Genomic DNA, 19,160 nt, shown 5'->3' with positions numbered 1-19,160 from the left:
CATGACAATTGGGGTATCTAGATGACATCAAGATCGGTAACTCTCCCGTCTAACATGCTGCGCCGGAATGACCGAAGACCACTCGAGACGACTGCTGCAAAACATCAGAAATTCGTCTCAATCAGCCGAGCCACCAGATCACTATCCTCAGGGAGTTCAGGGTAATCCAAATTGATCACGCCCAGCCGCCTGGTCCCTCCTCTCCCGGCCCCCTCGTCCAGCTCACGGAGATAGTCCCTTGTCCTGACATTGATGCCCTCTACCCACTTGCCGAAGAAGCGCATGGTGTGACCGCCCACGGCAATCCACTTCGCCTCGGCGACCTCGCCGTGCTCGACCGGCTCACCGACGGCTGAGCAAAAGTTAATGTACCACGTCTTCTCCGGCTCGAAGACCTTGCCGGCGCTTTCCTCGCCGTCGTCCGAGTCTGGCAGCGTCCCGAGCGCCCTCTCCATCATGGCCCGAACGTAGCCCAGCTTGGACGTCACCAGCTCCTCGAGCCCGCTGCGTTTCGAGTACTTCCACTTGTCTTGCAGCCGTACCCGGACGCCGCTCGGCGTGACGATGGTGAAGTCCGGGTTGTCCTGCTCCCACTCCTCGAGGTCGAGGCCAATCCTCTCCGTTGGCTCGACGTCCGTGTCGCCGTAGTAGCGCCGCAGGAGCACGGCCTTGCCCCGGACGTCGCCCAGCCTGGCCGTCACCGGCTCAGTGTGCCATCTCTCCGACCCGTCAGGGTACGCGGGTGTGCTATTGATGGCCTCCTTGACGGCGTTGTAGAAGGTCTTTGGGCTGGCTTTCTGCTCCTTCGACCTGTCGTCGTTGTTGATAGATATCAGGACTGTCTCCGTAGCTTTCTTGCCGTCTTTAGGCCCGATGAACTCCCATATTTCGTCCATGACGCTCTCGAATGACAGTCCCTTGGGCAGGTTGATAGGCACCCCGCCATGATAACAGTAAAGCTTCCCATCATCATGTCTCCTCAACCGTAGGTCAAAGAACCGTATGCCCAGCGCAAGCTGTTGCGAGATACTTAGATACTGCGTCCGCACAAAGGGCACATTACTCCTGGCGCAGCTGTCATGCGTCCCAGGGATAGTCAGATTGCTCAGCCAGGCCCCATCACTGAGCGAGCCCATCCACGTCTTGAGGTCGTAGCCCAAGACAGGCTTGCTGAACCAGCGCAGGTCCCCCTTCCACTTGCCCGCAAAGACACAGTGCACCCGGCCATTCACGACCGCCATCTGCGGTGCAAAACGCGCCATCACAGAGTCGCTTCCCACGCGCTCCGGTTCGTCCCACGTCCGGCCGTCGGCGTGCGCCGCCACGTAGACGGCGTCGGCCTTGAGGAAGCCCAGATAGGCGCACCCGCCATACGAGGCCGCACTGACGCCGCGCGTGGCCCGCCCCTCCGAGACGTCGTCCGCCGGATTCCATGCCCATCCGGACTCACTGTAGCCGTATCTGTAGCCGAGGATGTCGCCGCTAGGGGTGGCTGCCTCACAGAGAACGTGCAGCGCCCCATTGAGCACGAAGAGCGCCGGCTTCCCCTGGAATTCGCCGCTGCAGATGTTCTGGGTGGTTGACCAGACCCGGGCGTCGGCGTCCCATTGGTTGTAGGACAGCTTGTTGTCTGGTCCAATGAACGCTAGGTACAGCTTGTTGTGGAAGGCCGCCAGGGCTGGTCCTCTGCTGCTCTTTGCAGCAATGCAGCCATCGGGTAGAGGCCCTTGCTGGATGAACCTTTCGTCGTCCGCGTCGTTGATGTAGTGGGCCATGGAGCCAGTGTCCGCGGAGACGATGATGGCGTGCAAGACGCCATTGAGGTTGGCTATCATGGGGACACCATTCTTCCCTTTGCCCTCATGGTAGGGAAACTTCTCCGGCCGTCCAAAAGAGTCACTATTGCCCTCGGATCTGGTAGAGCTGTACCACACCTGATCATCAAAGTCGGTCCAGATCATCCACAGGCTGCCGCGGTGCGTGGCGATAGAGGGAGGGACCTTGGACCGGAGGTGCTCTCGAGGACGGTCCGGGTGGATGAGAAAGCCTTGCTTAGTAGGGCCCTGGGGGATCCAAGTCGAAGACGTGGAGGTGTCCGTGTCTTCGTCCATATTGTGCACGACGTTAGGATTGCTGGGATCTTGCAGATACGGGTTGAAGGGCGGCCTCGAGTCGAGGTTTAGGCTGATGTCCCAAGACGGGAGATCACATATTGGCGGTCCATTAGGTGATCTTGTCATTTTGAAGAAGTTTTCCCGATTGCTGCATCAAAGCTACCTGCTTCTGGACGGGGTCTGGTTCGTGTTGTTTGGTTTTGAAGCTGGTAATAAATCTGCGAGTGAGGCGGAGCCCGCTGCGTTGGCCCGCTCGAAACGCTGACCGCTCTCAGTGCTGGCAGTCATCACCTCGGAGCACGAAATCCTTGACTCAGTTGATATCACGAGTTCGAGGTGGTAGGGAAAATCATTCTCACAAAATCTCCTTTACATCAACTCTTCTGATGTTGAAAAGTGATATCGGGACTGGGCTTGACCATATGTGGCCAATTCCACTGCCGAGGCGGGGCAGCCCAGGAAGATGATTGCTGTGCTGTAACCCGGAAGGGAGAAGGCAAACGAAACTCAGACTGTCAGCGTCGAGACTCACCTTTCTTGCTTCCAAATCTTGATTATTCTTAATAAGACTCACAACACAAGCTCGCTAGAAGATGATAAAGTGAAGCTGCTCAGACGTTCATAAGAGTGTCCTGATTCTCAAGATCAGGGTATAACCCTCGACACTGCTGCTGTCCCCGCCGCACAAGGTATTCAATGGCACCACTCACTTGAGCACATCAGCAATAAGGTTGCTCTTCCGAAGCTTGATTGAGGTGATCAAACCAGCGGTTGCATATAGACCCATCTCTACTTTGTATAAGAGGAGGTCTGGTCTTCCACTCATCAAATTGCTGTTTGTTCGGCCTGTACTCATCAGCAAAACGTCATGAATCATCAGCGACACTGAGAAGAGCTCCAGTCCAAAGCGCTCTAGAGTCTCAAACGTCACTTGTAGGCCCCCATTCGTCTGCATCTATATAATTTACACAGATACTCACCACCAACCGCGCAGAAGCAAGCTACATGAATGCCAGCCTGACCTCTCGAGCCGTACTGAAGACGGTCTTGCCACTCAAAGCATCTCCATCAACTACTATCCCAAACAAGGCCAACAGGAGACTCACAAACCTAGCCTCGCACCTCACCACAATGGCAGCCCCAGCCCCGACAGCAACCGCCACAACGGCCGCCGCCCCATGGCGCGCCCAGTTCCTGGACCACATCAGCAAGCTGGACTCGCCAATCTTCACATTCACCTCCCTGCACCCGGGCCCGGGCTCCTCCCCGCCGGTGCCGAGGGGCCGCACCTGCGTCTACCGCGGCATGTGGGCGTCGATCCCGTGGAACGACAAGAACAACGCCCCGCGCAACCCGGACGCCTTCGACTCCGACTGCCTGACGCTGACGACCGACGCGCGCATGGCCAAGGTGCCCGAGCTCTTCGCGTCGGGCCAGCAAGGAGGAGGAGGCGGCGGTGGTGGCGCGGCCTCGTCCTCGGGCGGCGGCGGCCCCGTCGAGGCCATGTTCTGGGTCCCCGAGACGGGCACGCAGTGGCGCGTGCGCGGCCACGCCTGGGTGCTCGCGCACGCGGACGTCGGCGACACGGCGAGCCCGGGGGCCAAGGCTGCGCGCGACGCCATCTCGGCGCGGATGCGGAGGACGGGCCGAGACGAGGCGGCGACGGGCCAGTGGAGCTGGGAGAAGGAGGTCGTAGGCCAGTTCGGGAACCTGAGCCCCGGGATGCGGGGCAGCTTCAAGAACCCGCCGCCCGGGACGCCGAGGGCGCAGGAGCCCGGCCCCGGGGAGGGGCTGGGGCAGAAGGTCGGGGACGAGCTGCTGGAGGACGAGGTGGCGAGGAGGAACTTCCGCGTCGTGGTTGTTGTGCCGGAGGAAGTCGACACGTGGGACGGGAAGGACCCTGACAACCAAAAGCGCTTTATTTACACGTATGTCGGGCCGGACGCGAAGGCGACGAGGCCTGGTGGTCAGATCATTGATGGGTGGGAGAAGGTGGAGGTCTGGCCCTGAACAGTGAATATGGTAACAACCTTGGTTACACCTCATTTGGCATTGAGGTCCATTTCGATCGAACGGGGCAGACACTCGGCTTGCACCAGCATCTCGAGATACAAATTGTCACCATCTGGGAATCATCCAAGTTGGACTGCTCTTTGGACAACTTCACACAAAACAGTAGCTTCAAGCAATGAATAGCGCCAGCAAGTGCGCTCGGCGCCCACTGCGCAGCTGTCGCCAATTCTACCGGTGATAAGACGTGTTGAGCAATTGAACTCTGGCACCGTCCCGGAAGCAGCGATCTTTCACGTCACGGTCGATGTAACCCGCCATGAAACACTGGTCACTGTATGCACGCAGCAATGTGGCTGATCGAGTTGATGGTAACCTCCACAGCCGCGGACGCAATGTTTCATAATGTATCTCAGGTTGGAAACCTCCCATCAACATATGATCAATTTGAGAGCGTTGTCCAGGTCAGTGATTTGGTCATAGGCCCGAGTACAGAGCATATCAAGTAGCTATGAACTCCAAGGCTCGTTCCAGAGAGTATTCACAGTGAGTCAAGTAGTTGCGAGCCACAGAGGCATGGAGGCATGCTGGCTCACGAAAGGAAACTCGTAAGAGGGAGCGGAGACGAGCATTCATCTCAGTCTGCTGCTAAATAACAGCCCGCCAGTTTAATACCCAGCTGGAGACATGGCCGCGCAGCATGGTAGACAAGCCACGTTCAACGTTGGCCACGAACCGAGCCGAATGTATCAACGTGCTCTGTCTCACCCTTTCCGGGTGATCGTCCATGCACCTGTAAGACAAGCATTCATCGCCGGCAGACCACCGCCCATTTGAGCAGGCAAGTCCAGCCGCATACCGCCGTACAACGTCAAGTAGCTATGTTATTGAGCACTCGATGGTGAATTCCCCTGTCGTGCTGTCGCGACGGCTCCTACCTGCGATGCACGCCAAGCACAGGGAAATGCGAGCAGACCAAGTAACCTAAGTGACAGGGAAGACGCGACCTTCCAGCGCAAGTGCCCAAAAGTACCGAACGCGCAGGCAGATGTGTGGGGGGAAAACCGGTGGTTACAACGGGCGCACCGTTCTGATAAGCCCGGTGTCCTTCGCGCGTTGTGGTGTCACATGTGCACCTCCCCACGCAAGGGGGCGAAGGACTTGCCGGCACCTGTGTGGTCCTCGGTTTCCGAGACGGCCTGGGCGCACGCAGGCAGTCGCATTATACGAAAAGAACAGAAAAGAAAAGAAAAGAAGAGGCGCAGTCTTGAATTCCTTATGCTTTCTTAGCAAGCTTAGCCGCCATGCTAGCAGAACCCTCCCCGCTCAACAGTGCGGCGCAGATCGCTTTGGTCTGAGGGTAATAAAAGCTATGAGGCGCGAAAATACGACCGCTGGTCTTGGTATACGACTTTATTGATGACTTGATTTTCGGAAATACGGGCGATCGACAGCGGATTAAATCTTGGACGACCTTGTTGTACTGCTTTGAAGAGCATGGCGATGGCCGTGTAGGCAGCGACTGGCCACGATCGTCCATCTTTCATCTTCCAGCTTAAAAGGCCCATATTGGGAGTCAGAGAAGCAGCCATATTCGCCAAGGCAACCTTGGCCAGCAATTGGAATTCGCTGAGTGGAAAGCTAGAATGATATCATTGTCGTGATTGTCACAATTCTCACCTCATGTGTACGGACAGTAATTTTAGGCAGGTCGAAAATATGAGTCTCGATCATCGACATGCTGCAGGTCATGCAGAGCTGGGAGTGACAGCTGAGCGGTGCAGGCTGGGTTGTGCCGGAAAGACCATGTTCAGGAGATCCCTGCCATTTGACCTGCGGGCGGGACGAGGATGAGCCTCAAAAAGACCTAGCCGTATGCCCGTTGACGGTCGAGCGACGAGCAGCGGCGCATTAGGAGTTATAGCCAAGTGCAGCAACCGAACCAGCGGCAGCGAGGGCGAGAGCGATGGCGCTGCTGACTGCTTGCCGATGCAAGTGGACGAAAAAGGGTCGGGGGGTCTTTCCGAGGCCCGCCTAGCGAAAGTTTAGAGGGCAGAGAATGGGGGTCACATTGATAAGGCAGATCTGTGAGGCTGCAATGCAGGTCTCGCGTCGCAGTGAGACCCCACAAGAGGAAGGTCTCTCACACGACCGTGTGGGGGATGCACGGCTAGGAGTGCTGACCTCTGTTCCGAGAGAGTGGGCGTGCAGCAGGTAGAGGACCTTTTGTGCGAATCGCACCCTTGAAACAGTCCGCAATGTGGTGGTGAGAGCAATCCCGCTGGTCCTGGGGCAGCTTGCTATGCCACCAACATGGAGAGTCCAGCAATGGCCGATTGTGACGGGTGGGAAGAGTGCGATTTTCCGGATTGTGTCACGGTCTGGACCTGGCAGTGGCCGCTGGTGCAAGCAGAGACCCTGGAGAAGGTGATGTACAGTGACGGCTTTGGCGGCTTGAGGACATAGCAGTCCTGGACCTTGCTTGCCCAAGGCCTGAGTGCTGCTTGCTAGTCTGCTAGTCTGGCAGTTTGGTAGTATCCGTGGCCTAAATCCGATCCATAGCGGGCCATGCGTCCGCAGGACGGTCTAAGATGGTGCTTGCTCCTTTGAGATTGTCGCCGAGGTGTGGGAGATAGGCGTGCAGCTTGGCGGGCAGTTCAGATACCTTGAGACAGGCCTGGTCGGGGCCAATGGAAATGAGGTGGCTTGCCTGAGTAAGAGTCTGAGTGCTTGATAAGAACATGTGAAGATTCGGCGAAGCTGGACGGCAAAGGAGGGGCCTCGGCGTGAGGCTGAGATCGTACGACGGTCTGGCAAAGACGAAACAGACGAGATCATATCGTATCCGGCCGGATTGCGAGGCTCTGGACGAGTGTTCCTGAGCTGAACGGGCGTTGGCAATTAATCGAGCCGAGTCGAGTCCATCACGAGGCGTCATGACGTACTGGGTTGCCCCTGGTCTGATGGCGACTTGGGCAGAGCCGACCCATCAGGCCGGGAAAGCAGGCCACAGCAGAGATTAATTGATTTAATATACAGTAGACTGGCGACTCGCACCCAGGCAGTCAGTCAGGCACTCTGGAACTGTCTAGTAGACAGACCAACAAGACCGTTGGCGAGGCCGGCCCGTACTAGACTGGTGGAGTGGTCGGGAGGAAAGAGGCTAGCTAGCCTAATAGGCGGTCAAGGTCAACGACGAGCAACTGGGCGTTTCTTGTGGTGATCTATGGTGGTATTGAGTGGCTGACTTTTGGAGATGGTCGGCTGTTTAGTTGGTTGGTTGGTGTTGGTAGTGGTAGTGGTGGTGGTGGTGTCGCTATCGCAGATGCAGGCTCGATCCTGCCCAGCATTTTGCTTATCATCACACAGCAGTAGATACCGAGATATCTAATTACGTAGGCTGGATGGCAGGAGTGACGATCCACATCTTGATCGAGCAGGAGCAGAAATAGGGCCTGGCTTTTGGGAAGTGACTAGAAATCTCCTGTCGACGACAAGACAGGCTGAACGCTTATCCTGGTGCAGGTGCAGGTGCGGGCGCAGGTACAATTGCAGAAGAAACAGGTGTGTGTAGGTACAAAAAACATCGTATCGAGACTACTACGGTATGTACTGTACGGCACTTACCATTCTTAGCTCGGTATCTGCTCCGTACACCACACGAGGCACATCGAGGGAAGGCGCTTTGCTGCAGGTTGGGGAATTAGGTTTTGCTGGGTGGGGCCCTGCCTGTGCGAACGAACTCGCTGCAGTGCAGTGGCCCACTGCGGCTGTTGGAAGTTACCGAGCACTTGGTAAGTCAATCAACCCGGGAAGGTGAAAATGACAATGACTGAATGAATCAGTCCCTTGCTACTTGCCCAGGCTCAGGCCCAGCGGCAGTGCAATCTGTGTTCTATTTTATCTGCATCTCGCAATTTGCCTCCACACACGCACGACTTGTCTGCATCTGCCCACGCGAGCCACGCCTCTTTGACAAGTCCAGTCAAGCCTGGTGGGCCTGGACAGATAACAGCACCTGTACGCACAGTACACACACGCATACACCTCACAGTGATGATGCGGTCACATGTGTCGGTGCGGCCAAGCGAATCCTTCGACACTCTCTGAGCCAACTGTCTGTCATATCGTGGCTGTCTATCACAGATTCACTTGATGTGTACCCGTGCGCTGGGCCAGTAATCTACTCCATACGCACACACACATGCACAAAGAGGCCTCGGTCCCGACCGTCTGTCTGCCCATGACGGTGAAACAGTAGGCCACCTGGGCAGTGAACCCTGGACAGCAATTTGCCAGGCAGAATGACACCGACGTACAACACGGGAGGCAAGCAAGGGCAGAGGGGCCTCACCATGTTGGCGTGACGGGTGACGGGTGACAAAGGCGGCAATCTGGCCATGATAGGCAGGGTTGGCGGTGCGTAGCCCGTCCAATCCCACCCTCAGATGACATGCGTCCAGGGCTCAATCGGCACAGTCAGAGGCCAGAGATCAGAGACACAAGAGCCCCACGCTGTTGAGCAGTAGCCTTACCACTGCCTGCATCATTACAATACACCCAGGTGTACTACAGTATCTACTAGACATATGCACGCAGTACGGCGCAGTAATCGTGAGGAGTGGAGTGAGCAGATAGATACGTATTCTGACAGGACCCAACACCTCCACCGTCAGTCACCACACACAGACACACACCCACCCACACCCGGGGAGACCTTGTCAGTCATCGACAATCGACCGCAGCCTGCATGTTCCAACGTTGGATGAACTTGCAGGCCATGGTATTATTAGTCTGCCTTTCCCGGGATACCACAAGTCCCCCCCATGTCGCCATTGCCCCGGACCAGGACCTGGATCTGACCTGGTCCTGGCCCTGGACCCCTTTTGATCTCACTGGGCTGGGACTGGGACTGGGACTGGGACTGGGACTGGACTCGTTCCTTTCCCTCTATCCGTGCTCTATCTGCTCTGCGCTGCGCTGCTCTGCTCCTGCCGTCCATCTCACCCATTCATTCTCACTTCTCATATTTCCTGATAAGCACATCTCAAGGCCACAACATTGCCCGACAGCGAGGCCCTCCAGCCTCCCCCATCATCTCACGGGTTTCTTCGTGCTGACTCGCAGGGAACCGAAATTGGGCCTGCGTGGACTCGCTTGCACTCGATCTCGACCTGGACTTTTTGACTTCGCCTTACTCATCCTTGGCCCGCAGCATGCGATACGATCCACCGGCTTCTACATGCTGTCGCTGTTGTAGATCGCACTCATGTTTCCAGACCTTTCCAGGATCCGGCCGAGGAGAAGAACACAACATCTGCAGCAGTTTTCCTGCAGCAGTCATACCCAGAAGTCTGGTTGTTGCCCGTCGTCCCGGTGTAGAGGGACCAGACAGACCAGGTCCCACGTCATAGAACCAGCATTCCCACAACACCCGACCCCGAGTCCTGGTGAACATTGCTTTGTCTAAACCGCCCAGACAAAGGTCTCTGTCGCAAACCTGCACTCAACAACGACAAGCCTATTTTTTCATCTCATATGTCAATATTCGAGAATCAACACTTCGGACACGAACCCTCACAGAACTGGTCTACATTCGAAGCGAATTCCGTCTCCCCGCTCGTCCCTCTCCGGAGGTTGACGGGCGTGGCAAGCCTCACCAACTCACGCTCCGACAGAGTGCCACCGCAAGATGTCGCTCTATTCACATGCTCCCGAGCCCCTTTCCTGGCACGATACGAAGCCGACTGTGCTGGTGTGCTGGTGGGCGACCCTCTTCTCCACAGTTATCATCCTGCTGCGAGTCGCTGGTCGCTTCATCCGCTCCGAAATGCTCTTTGCCGAGGACAAGATGGCCTTTTACGCCCTGCTGCCCATGTACGCGCGCATGGGCTGCGTGCACGTCATCCTCGTCTACGGCACCAACAACAACGACTTTTCCAACCTCACCCTTACCCCTGACGAGATCCGGCGGAGGACCATCGGGAGCGGCCTGGTCCTCGCGAGCCGCATCTTTTACAGCGCGACGTAAGTTTCACTAATTCTCCCACAGACCTGTCAAGCTACCGGCCACGCGACGGGAAATACTAGTGCTAACACGTTATTGTCTGTGCAGGCTCTGGGTGCTGAAGAACACCATTCTAGAATTCTTTAAGCGCCTCACTGGTCTCACATGGTCCCGCTCCTACTCGGTTGGCGTCCTCGCCATCCGTTGCATGCTAGGGCTCACTTTCATCGCAATCGTCATCAGCGATTTGGCTGAATGCCGGCCCTTCCGCCACTACTGGCAGGTATTGCCAGACCCCGGAGGCCATTGCCGCCAGGGATATGTGAACCTGCTCACCACCGGGGTGTGCAATATTCTCACGGATTTATTGTTGGTGCTATTCCCGGTGCCGATCATCATCAACAGCTCCATGAGTGTGAAGCGGAAAGTCCAACTCGTTCTGCTCTTCAGCCTTAGCTTGGGTGTTGTTGCGGTAACGTTCTTCCGGGTCACGCATGTCATCGAAGCTCACGGGAGCCAACAGATGCGCTCGCTCCTGGCATCTGTTGAGCTCCTGATCGCGACTGGAGTGGCCAATGCGCTGGTACTGGGTTCCTTTGTGAGAGACAGGGGCGTCAAGAAACGCAAGTTCAGGTACGATTCCGTGGCTGGGGAATCCTACCACGCTACGGACAGCGCAAACAGGTCCAGGAGACCGGCAATTGCGGGTCTTGCGTGGGGTAGCGATGTAGACCTCGTCAGGGACGTCGGCTTTGGTGTTCAGAACGACTTGAGAAGTCCCGTCGCGGACCCAGAGGCGGCAAGACCGACACCTGCAGGACCCGTGGCGCCGCACAAGACGTTTAACCTGCAGGATTGGAATTTCCCAGAAAGATCGGCTGAAGCGAGGCGAGGAAGTCAGCTGCTTCCATCAGATCAACTCTCCGACGCGCCGAGCAGCAGCGGGCCGAGACGCGTTTCATTTTTCGATGTCGGCGGATTGCTTGACGACAGGCCCTCGAGCCCTAGCACGGCGCGGCGGCAGAGCACGATGTCCAGCCGAGACCCTCTTTCACCACACATCTCGCACTCCCCGCCATCATCTGTCCTACCTGCAAGCGGGAGCGGGTTTCGTAGAGGCTCACAAGCCCTGCTACAAGATATCGGGGGCCTTCTGCCTTTCAAGTCTGGTAAAGTCCAGGGCGGAGACTCCAGGGGAAAAGAAATCGAGGGGTCCGCTTCTTCCGGGACTGAGTTGCAGGATATTTCACCGGCTATCTCCCCACGGACGACATTACGCCCAAGTGACCCGCCGCCATACGAGCACGAAGGCAGACCCGGAGACTCGAATCATTTGATGGATGTTGGCGGGCTACTGAAGTAACAACGAAACGGCCACAATCGATCCGCTACAGCCGACAGACTACGCCAGTCTCATGTCACAAGAGAGGTGTCGAGAGATGGAAGCCAGTCCACCCACCGCCGACAACATTAACACGGATAGACACAAAACGAAATTCATGTTTTCATATTAGGCCGTATTGCATCACATCTATTGGGAGCGAAAATCTTAGAGGATATAGCCACGGCTGGGGCTGCCAGCCTTCGCAGCTCGACAGTGTTTCTCGCAACGAAAACCATAACCAAATCGAATCGATCGCGGGCACCAACCGAAACGGCCCGAAAATGACCACAACAGCGACGGGTTCCTGTAATTACCCGTCGAGTCGGAGGGCACGCAGGGCGAGACACGAATGTTGTACCTTTTCCACCTTGTTGATATTTATTATACCCGGGCCACACAGTCTGTGTGCGCCATGCATTGGCTATCTGGCTGGGAGATTGGATCGGTTCTCATTGGGAGAGAGAGGGAGTGTATGCTGACTTTTCGTTCGGAGCTTGGGCGTTCTCTTTCTTCTCTTTTTTTCTCTTTGTCTCTGTCTCTCTCTGTCTGTCCTGTGATGATACAATGCGACACGATACCTATTTGCTTAGATGGCGATTGCAAAATACCAACCACTGAACAGATCAAACGAGAAGATTGTGTTGCCTGCTGAGTGAGTCTTGTCCTCAATGGTCATCGTGGATGAACATGTTTCAGCCCATCCACGAAATGATCCGCCGCGCATGAGCCGGGAGAAACAGCCAGACTTCACAGCTCCTAACACAATCAGTGGTTGTCGATCGCCCGCGCAGGTCCGACCTCACATCCCGAACGTCGATCTTCTCGCACAGACTTCGCGGCCGTCCCATCACATCCCCGTACCCCTTTCCCGCTTCCCCCGCACCTGCCATCCTATGCTACAAATCAAGCAAAATCCCAGCTCGGGGTCTGTTTCGGCGCGGAGTTTCTCCAGCCAGCTGGTTCGCTCACCTTCCTGGGGATTGGTGGGTTTGGGCCCAGCTGCGCTTGTACGGCGGCTGGTCTCTTCGGCCGATGGACAGGTGGTCGGGCGGGCGGACGGACGGATGGACGGGCTGGTTGACACTAAAGGAGGCTGTTCTGGGATGGGCGGTTCAGGGCCATGAGATTGGTTATGGACGTCGGATCGTCGTGAAATCATTCTTATACTGTTTGATAATACAGTCGCATTTGAGCATCGCGTGGTTCTGAAGATCTGGTGACTTTGTTTCAAAGGTAGCTGAGCTTGGTATTTTGACATCTTAACGTCTCCTAGACCAAGCCCAGCTCTTTGTATACTGTTCTAACGGCCTCAATAGCATTCTTTGTTCCTGTGGCGCACGCAGCGAGTCACCAGCACTCCTAGGCAGATTTGTGAGGCTGCGTGTGGAATCGGCAGACTCGGTAGCAGATCCTATTCCTGTTCCGTAAATGCATGTACGTGCAGGTTTCGCTGGGATCAATGTCGACTACAAAGGCATTAGTCTCAAGTTGGATGTGAGCGACTGATACGACTTGTACCATGAAATGTTTGAGGGAAGATATGGCAATGCAATATGTTGTGCAGAGTATGACCATATTCTTAGTGTCAAAGTCAAGTCTCTCTTTCGCAAGTAAGAGATTACGCTCCAAGACCGTTCCAAGTCTTCCCTTGAAGCAACCAGCGTCGCGGGAGGCTTGCCAGATCTGTAGTATAACATCCATTTTCACGGAATTCAAGATATATGAAGTACGAGGAAGGACGTCCCCAGAAGCGTGTGGCTTCAAGGAGAGCTCAGGTGAGCGAACCATGGCACAGATGCCTCGCGCTGAAGACACCTGCCATGATGAATGTGGCTTGCAATCCAAGGAACTCATCGGTCTCTGGTGGTATCAACAGTTATATCAATATGGTCTATGTGTGACCCGTGAGGTCTCGACGCTACCTGCCTGCTACGGCCTGCAGGTGCGTGCAATAAATCAGGACTGAGAACTCCCTCAACGCCATTTGAGATGCCCTTTCCTTTCCGCGTCGAGAAGAAACGCCCTTTTGGCCTCCGCAGCCCATCCGCGCGATTTTAGTCCCCTCCAAAACACCGCTGCTTGCTTCCTCCGCTCATTTGTTTCGCCTAGGCTGTCCTCCCTCTAAGAGAGCGCCGCACTTCTGCCTGCTCAGACGCACAATCGGTAACTGGCGTATCGGCCTGCCGTCTCACTCGACCGGATGATCTTGACGACCTGGCCCCTCCTCAGTCCGTAGTACCGCGAGATGGGGTCCTTAAGCAGGATACGCGGCAGCTGGGTCTCCTTCAGGCGGTACCGCTTGAGCAGGGCGGCCTTCTCCTCCTTGCTCAGAACGACGTGGGTGGGGACGAGATCGTGGTGGGTGATGTTGACCAGCAGGTCCTCGAGCAGGAAACACTCGATCTGGGTATAGGCGCTGGTGGCGCCGATGGCCTTGCGGGCCTGTGGGGACAGCGCGCCGACGGTAACCATAATACCGGCGCGGAAGTTGCCCGCAGACACGGTTTGGACAAACTTCTTGATCTCCTTGACGCCCATCTGGTTGTCGGCCATGAACTCGACGTAGATCTCGCCGCACTCGGTCTCGGGGTTTGGGTTCGAGGGCGTGGCCGGTGCTGTACACTTCCTGATCATCTCCTCGCTGGGACGGGCGGAAAACTGAAGACGAGGGCGGCTGCACAAATCGCGGAGACGTTGTTAGCATTTCAAGTGGTTTTTTTTGGTACTTGGCAGGCAGGGGCGGCCGGCTCACTTCACACTGCCGTCGTGGTTGGTGTACTCGTCTTTGAACTTGTCGAGGGAGGGGTTGACTTCCTCATCGGTGAGCTCGTATCCCTGTGCGCGGTCACCGTTAGCATCTCGACTGTCGCAAAGATGCCTCATCCCCCGCCACGTTTGCACCCAGCATCGAGCGCGATCGCGCGGTTGAGCGCAACAGGCATGAAGGGAGAGTCTGTGTCGCATACCCTGTCTTTGCACATCTGGTGCACCGTCTTCCATGCCCGCCAGAAACGGACGGCCTCCTTGAGATTGGCCTCGCGATTGCTTTGACCGTCATCATCCATTATGGGCGATTTGTGTTGAGTCGTGGATGGGGACAGTTGTGTGGGTTCGACAAAGGAAAGGACTCTGAGGGTTGAATCAGGACTGATGTGGGAAAGTAGAAATGGCGAAAGAATATCAAGTGAAGTGGGTGTTGGTGTCGTGGATTTGGCAGACTGTCTCTGACCTCAGGTTTCACAGCCTCGCCAGCGGACAAAAAAAATCCAGTCACTGTCTGCAGCTGTCAATGAGCTCTGCTACTAGTGCACGGACACTCGGGCCAGGTCTGCGGCAGGCAGGGGTCCAGATTTGGGGAGGCCTGTCTCCCCACAAAAATGGTCCTGTGGTCGGGCCACTTTTGCCAATCACTACTGTGGAAAGACCCTGGCCTGGGAAAAAATGTCTACAACTTATTGGGGAGGATAGTGAACCTCACAAAACTGTGTCCATTTAAACCCACTCTTCACCACCCCAACCCTCAACACTTCCTTGTCTTCCATCCGATACTGGTCGTCGTTTGAACACAGCCTGTATCTCCTTCCGGTACAGGACCTATCCGCTCGGGCTTTCATCTCATCTCTGGTTCCGTCTCCCGGTTGATTCAACAATGGCTGACACTGATGCCGCCGCCGCTCCGGCGCCTACACGGCCCACCAAGCCGGATGAGGCGCTCTTCAAGGAGAACCTCGCTAAGGCTGAGAAGGAGCACACTCAGATCATGACCCAATACGTATGTCTGTCTCAACTTCCCCGACTCTCATCTGTACTACGCCCTCGAGCCGCACCGCAACGCCGAGCCTCCGAGCCAATATACTGATCATCCGACTAACTTCCTGCAGAACGCCATCAAGCAGAAGATCGAGCTTACTCAGTCCAACAAGAACTCGGAAAATCCCACCGCCAAGCGCCGAAGCGAGCTTCAGGAACAGCTGAAGGAAATCCGAAGCAAGCAGGGCGTCGGCAAGAACTCCCGTATTTCAAAGCAAGATGAAATCAAGCGCCTCGACGAGCAGATCCAGGCCTGTAAAAAAGAGATGAAGCCCGTGCCAGACCCCCTTACGAACGACGACAAGAAACTTCTCAAGACCGTGGACGATATTGACCGTGTGACTGAGATAATCCAGGGCCAAATCGAGGGTGGGAAGCTTAGACTTGTCCAGGAGAATGAGTACATTAAGAACGTACTCCCCAGGCTCGGCAAGTCGCGCAAGCTGTTCAATGACAATCAAGTGAAAGTGGATAATCTTCGGGAAAAGATTCAGGAGATCAAGGACAGCTTGAACAACCCAGAGGCCAAGGAGCTCAGCGAGAAGTATACCGAGCTACAAAACGAGCTGGATGCCATCAAGGCCGAGCAGGATGAGGCCTACAAGGGCCTATCTTCCCTGCGCGACGAACGCACCAAGCTGCAGGCCCAGCAGCGTGAGAAGTTCGAGACGATCAGGAAGCTCAAGGACGAGTACTACGGCCAGAGGAAGGCTTTCCAGGCCTACGACCGCGAGCAGAAGCAGAAGGCCTGGGAGCGATCGCGGGCCGAGCGGGAACGTATCGAGAAGGAGCGCAAGCTGGAGCGCGCCCAGAAGATGCTTGCCGAGGCTAGCGACCCGGCATACCTGGATGAGATCCGCCGCGCCAACAGCCTGCTGCAATACTTTGACCCGTCGTTTGTCGCCGAGAAGGCTCCTCTCCACGCCAGCACCAACTTGCAGGCTCAGGCGGAGCGCAAGGTTGACGGCTCTGACCTCAAGGGTGTCAAGATCCTAAGCAAGAAGGACCGTGATGAGGACTTCTTCCCCGCCCAAAAGAAAGGCAAGAAGGGCAAGAAGCACAACGCCGCCGCGACCAAGACTACTTTCAATGTCCCGCCTGCCGTTCTCGAGGATTGCTCTTTCATGGGCATCGACCCTCCCATGAGCGCTGATGAGGTCCCTGGCGTTGTGGAGAAGGTCAAGGCTAAGCTCGACCAGTGGAAGTCCGACCAGGCGAGTCAGACACAGAAGGTAAGAATCATCTCATCTCCCTTGACGAAATTTACAAGCATACTGAAATACATGTACCAGAATATCGAGAAGGCCAAGAAGGAGATCGAGAAGATTGAGTCGGAGGAGGCCAAGGAGAAGGAGGGCAAGAAGTCACCCTCCGGCATCGCAACACCCAACGGAAACGGCGCCACCGCAAATGGCGAAAGCGCCGATGATAAGGTCGCGGAAGTCACCAAGGAGGTCGAGGACGCTTCCATCGAAGACAAGGAGGAGGAGGCTGTTGCCGCGGCATAAACAGCCCTCCCCACATCAAAGGCACGGACCTCAGCGGTACACGCAAGGGTAGTGTACCAGTAGTGACTTGGATTGCACCTGGGACGACCTGGTTGCCCGGCTTCTAAGTTATGTGAAAGCTCCTTGCTAGGTAGCGAAAAAGAGAGTCTTCTAGTTGTAAAGAAGCAGCAAGCTGACTTGCATAATGGGGCCATGGGGAGGTGTTTCAACACTAATACACATTATGAGCGTCTTTGTCCTGGCATGCATGCTTTTTTCCGCATGCTCTCTGTGCACATCTGAAAATCACATAATGACACTGTGAGTCTCGCAGGCCCTGGCAGACATTGTTACATGAGCCAGACTAGGAAGGGCAGAGCCAGAGGGACCCGAGAAGGGCTGTCTGTGAACTCCATCCTGCTTTGCTGCTTTGCAGGACAATTAATCAGTGTGAACACATCTCACCAGCAAGCTATTGATAATCGGGGCTCACATCCGAACATTGGTTGGGCGAACGTCCTTAGTGATGGCTTATTTGTCCGCAAAAGACGCCGTCGATGAGTTCCCTTCGCTGAACGAAAGAGAATGCAACACGATCGATCAATGGGGAATGGTGCCAAGAACATCTCACGATAAATATTTCTGATATTCCGGGTATTTGCTGTGACGACGGGCCATTCATCTTGATGTGCCCAACATCTTCCAATTATGCAGCTCGACATCCGCTAGTAGTCGCGTGATATGTTGGTCATCTCTTGCTGCTTCCTCCCTCTCTGGAACCTCTCAGAACTATCTCCAGATGCATCCAGGACAGGCCTGTCAGTCTTCTGCCCGCGCCTCCCTGTCATGTGTGCCGTCTCTCGTGGCCGGAGCGGACTCCGACGAGCATGTCCGAGACCGTCGAGTGAAATCTCTGTCATTCCTCCGAACCTGTTGCAATCTGGTGGTATTGTGCATTAAGAAGAAATATGCAATATTCGCAGAGTATCCAGGGAAAGAAATGGGAGCACGAATAAGACAAAGCCCACGTAAGTGTCCCTCGTCCGTGCCAATTCCCATGTCATTGTAAATCGATGTGCACAAGATGACAAGATCGTCACCCTGGCAAGAAAGCTAAACAAGTGAACAGAAGCCTGTTCGTATCGTCCGTCCCGTTTGGCCGGAATGTGGATATCAGGATCTCAATTGAAAAGGAAAAAACGAGGCTCTTGAAGAACACCGTCTAGATGAACACGTTCTCCCGCTATGCAAAGTAATAGAAGTCGTTAGAAGTCTCCGAAACGAAAAAAGAAAAGGAGAGGGCCGGTCTGCGCACTGCCTCCCTCATTATCAATGCAAGTGCTTTTCGAGATGTAAAGTTCCGGTCATGACTTCGTCGCTCATGAAAATAATTTCGCGATCAGGAGTAAGAAGATGCATTCAGTTCGAGGGCAGGATGAATCCTAATGCGAACTTAGTACAATCAGTCTCGTCAGTAATAAGTTGGACCCGCGTAGTAATTTTGCGGTGGCGGAGGGCGCCCGAACGACGCCGAGTGACGCTGCTCTCTTGCGGGGGGGCCCGGCGTTCGCCGGTCGCTTCGTGTTGGAGGTGCCAGGGGCGGAGGTGTCCTTCTCCCAAGAAGCTCCCCGGAGGCGATGGTCGGTGCAATCCCTCCTGTCCTTCGGCTGGCCTTTCGGCTCCCACTAAGGGCTGAGAGGGGCGGGTCCCGGACAGCTTGCTCATCATCGGCGGGTAGAGTGAGTTCGACTGAATTCGGTATTAGTTTGAAGCCCATCTGGTACGCCTCTGTGCAACACAGGGGAACACACCCAAACTGTAGAAGTATTCTAGAACCTCCGGGTATCTCTGCACTGAAGCTTGCCAGTCCTCATCAATGCCACGCTTCAGAGCCGCCTGTGCCGCAGCGATTTCGTTGGGATGTGGTGGTGCATGGTACCAGTGATATGCGTGGCTGGTAATCCGGTCCAGGTGAGCAGTGTGAGCTTGTTTCCGCCGATCGGTGAGCAAACGAAAATATTCGAGGATGTAGTCTTGTGCGTGTGCTCTGACCCATGAACTACTCGAGTGGCCTTGCGTCAGTCCATCTCAGTTCATCCAACTGTTCCTATTGGACTTTCCTCCTTTCCAAAGCCTCGGGGGCTGTCGTACCGTATGTCATTGTAAATAGATTGCATCATGCGGGCCTCGGCCTGCCGAATGGCTGTCTCGAGGCCTTTTGCCTCGCAGTCACACGCAGCTGTTGCTGGAGCATGACATATTGCGCAATCCGGATCCATCTTCACCGGTTTTTGCGGTGGCGGAGGATAGTAGTCCCTGACATGGTACATGATTTAGTTGGATACTCA

General features: G+C 55.5%; 6 protein-coding genes across 6 annotated transcripts; 3 read left to right on the top strand and 3 right to left on the bottom strand.

The window, feature by feature from the left end:
* Positions 1-104: 104 nt before the first annotated feature.
* J7T55_014370 (phosphatidylinositol phospholipase c) lies at positions 105-2,240 on the bottom strand (the record flags this gene model as incomplete). Its single annotated transcript, XM_053142359.1, has 1 exon — positions 105-2,240. The coding sequence occupies one exon, from the start codon at positions 2,238-2,240 to the stop codon at positions 105-107; it is 2,136 nt and encodes a 711-aa protein (XP_052994560.1).
* A 1,005-nt stretch (positions 2,241-3,245) lies between these two features.
* On the top strand, positions 3,246-4,124 carry J7T55_014369 (zn 2cys6 transcription factor; the record flags this gene model as incomplete). The annotated part of the gene is made up of 1 exon (XM_053142358.1): positions 3,246-4,124. One exon carries the CDS (start codon positions 3,246-3,248, stop codon positions 4,122-4,124), a length of 879 nt encoding a protein of 292 aa, XP_052994559.1.
* Positions 4,125-9,816: 5,692 nt separating this feature from the next.
* On the top strand, positions 9,817-11,494 carry J7T55_014368 (uncharacterized protein; the record flags this gene model as incomplete). Its single annotated transcript, XM_053142357.1, has 2 exons — positions 9,817-10,151; positions 10,240-11,494. 2 exons carry the CDS (start codon positions 9,817-9,819, stop codon positions 11,492-11,494), a joined length of 1,590 nt encoding a protein of 529 aa, XP_052994558.1.
* A 2,169-nt stretch (positions 11,495-13,663) lies between these two features.
* On the bottom strand, positions 13,664-14,580 carry J7T55_014367 (dna-directed rna polymerases ii 24 kda polypeptide; the record flags this gene model as incomplete). Its single annotated transcript, XM_053142356.1, has 3 exons — positions 13,664-14,189; positions 14,268-14,350; positions 14,482-14,580. The coding sequence occupies 3 exons, from the start codon at positions 14,578-14,580 to the stop codon at positions 13,664-13,666; spliced, it is 708 nt and encodes a 235-aa protein (XP_052994557.1).
* Positions 14,581-15,164: 584 nt separating this feature from the next.
* Positions 15,165-16,833, top strand: J7T55_014366 (nuclear segregation protein; the record flags this gene model as incomplete). The annotated part of the gene is made up of 3 exons (XM_053142355.1): positions 15,165-15,287; positions 15,397-16,557; positions 16,618-16,833. The coding sequence occupies 3 exons, from the start codon at positions 15,165-15,167 to the stop codon at positions 16,831-16,833; spliced, it is 1,500 nt and encodes a 499-aa protein (XP_052994556.1).
* A 1,450-nt stretch (positions 16,834-18,283) lies between these two features.
* On the bottom strand, positions 18,284-19,142 carry J7T55_014365 (uncharacterized protein; the record flags this gene model as incomplete). Its single annotated transcript, XM_053142354.1, has 3 exons — positions 18,284-18,561; positions 18,624-18,871; positions 18,964-19,142. 3 exons carry the CDS (start codon positions 19,140-19,142, stop codon positions 18,284-18,286), a joined length of 705 nt encoding a protein of 234 aa, XP_052994555.1.
* Positions 19,143-19,160: the final 18 nt, after the last annotated feature.

This window comes from Diaporthe amygdali, assembly GCF_026229845.1.
Source record: "Diaporthe amygdali strain CAA958 chromosome Unknown NODE_11_length_1138210_cov_64_948100, whole genome shotgun sequence".
In the NCBI taxonomy this organism is placed as follows: Eukaryota; Fungi; Ascomycota; class Sordariomycetes; order Diaporthales; family Diaporthaceae; genus Diaporthe; species Diaporthe amygdali.
Note: the sequence above shows the minus strand (reverse complement) of the source record. Positions and strands in the feature narration are given on the sequence as shown.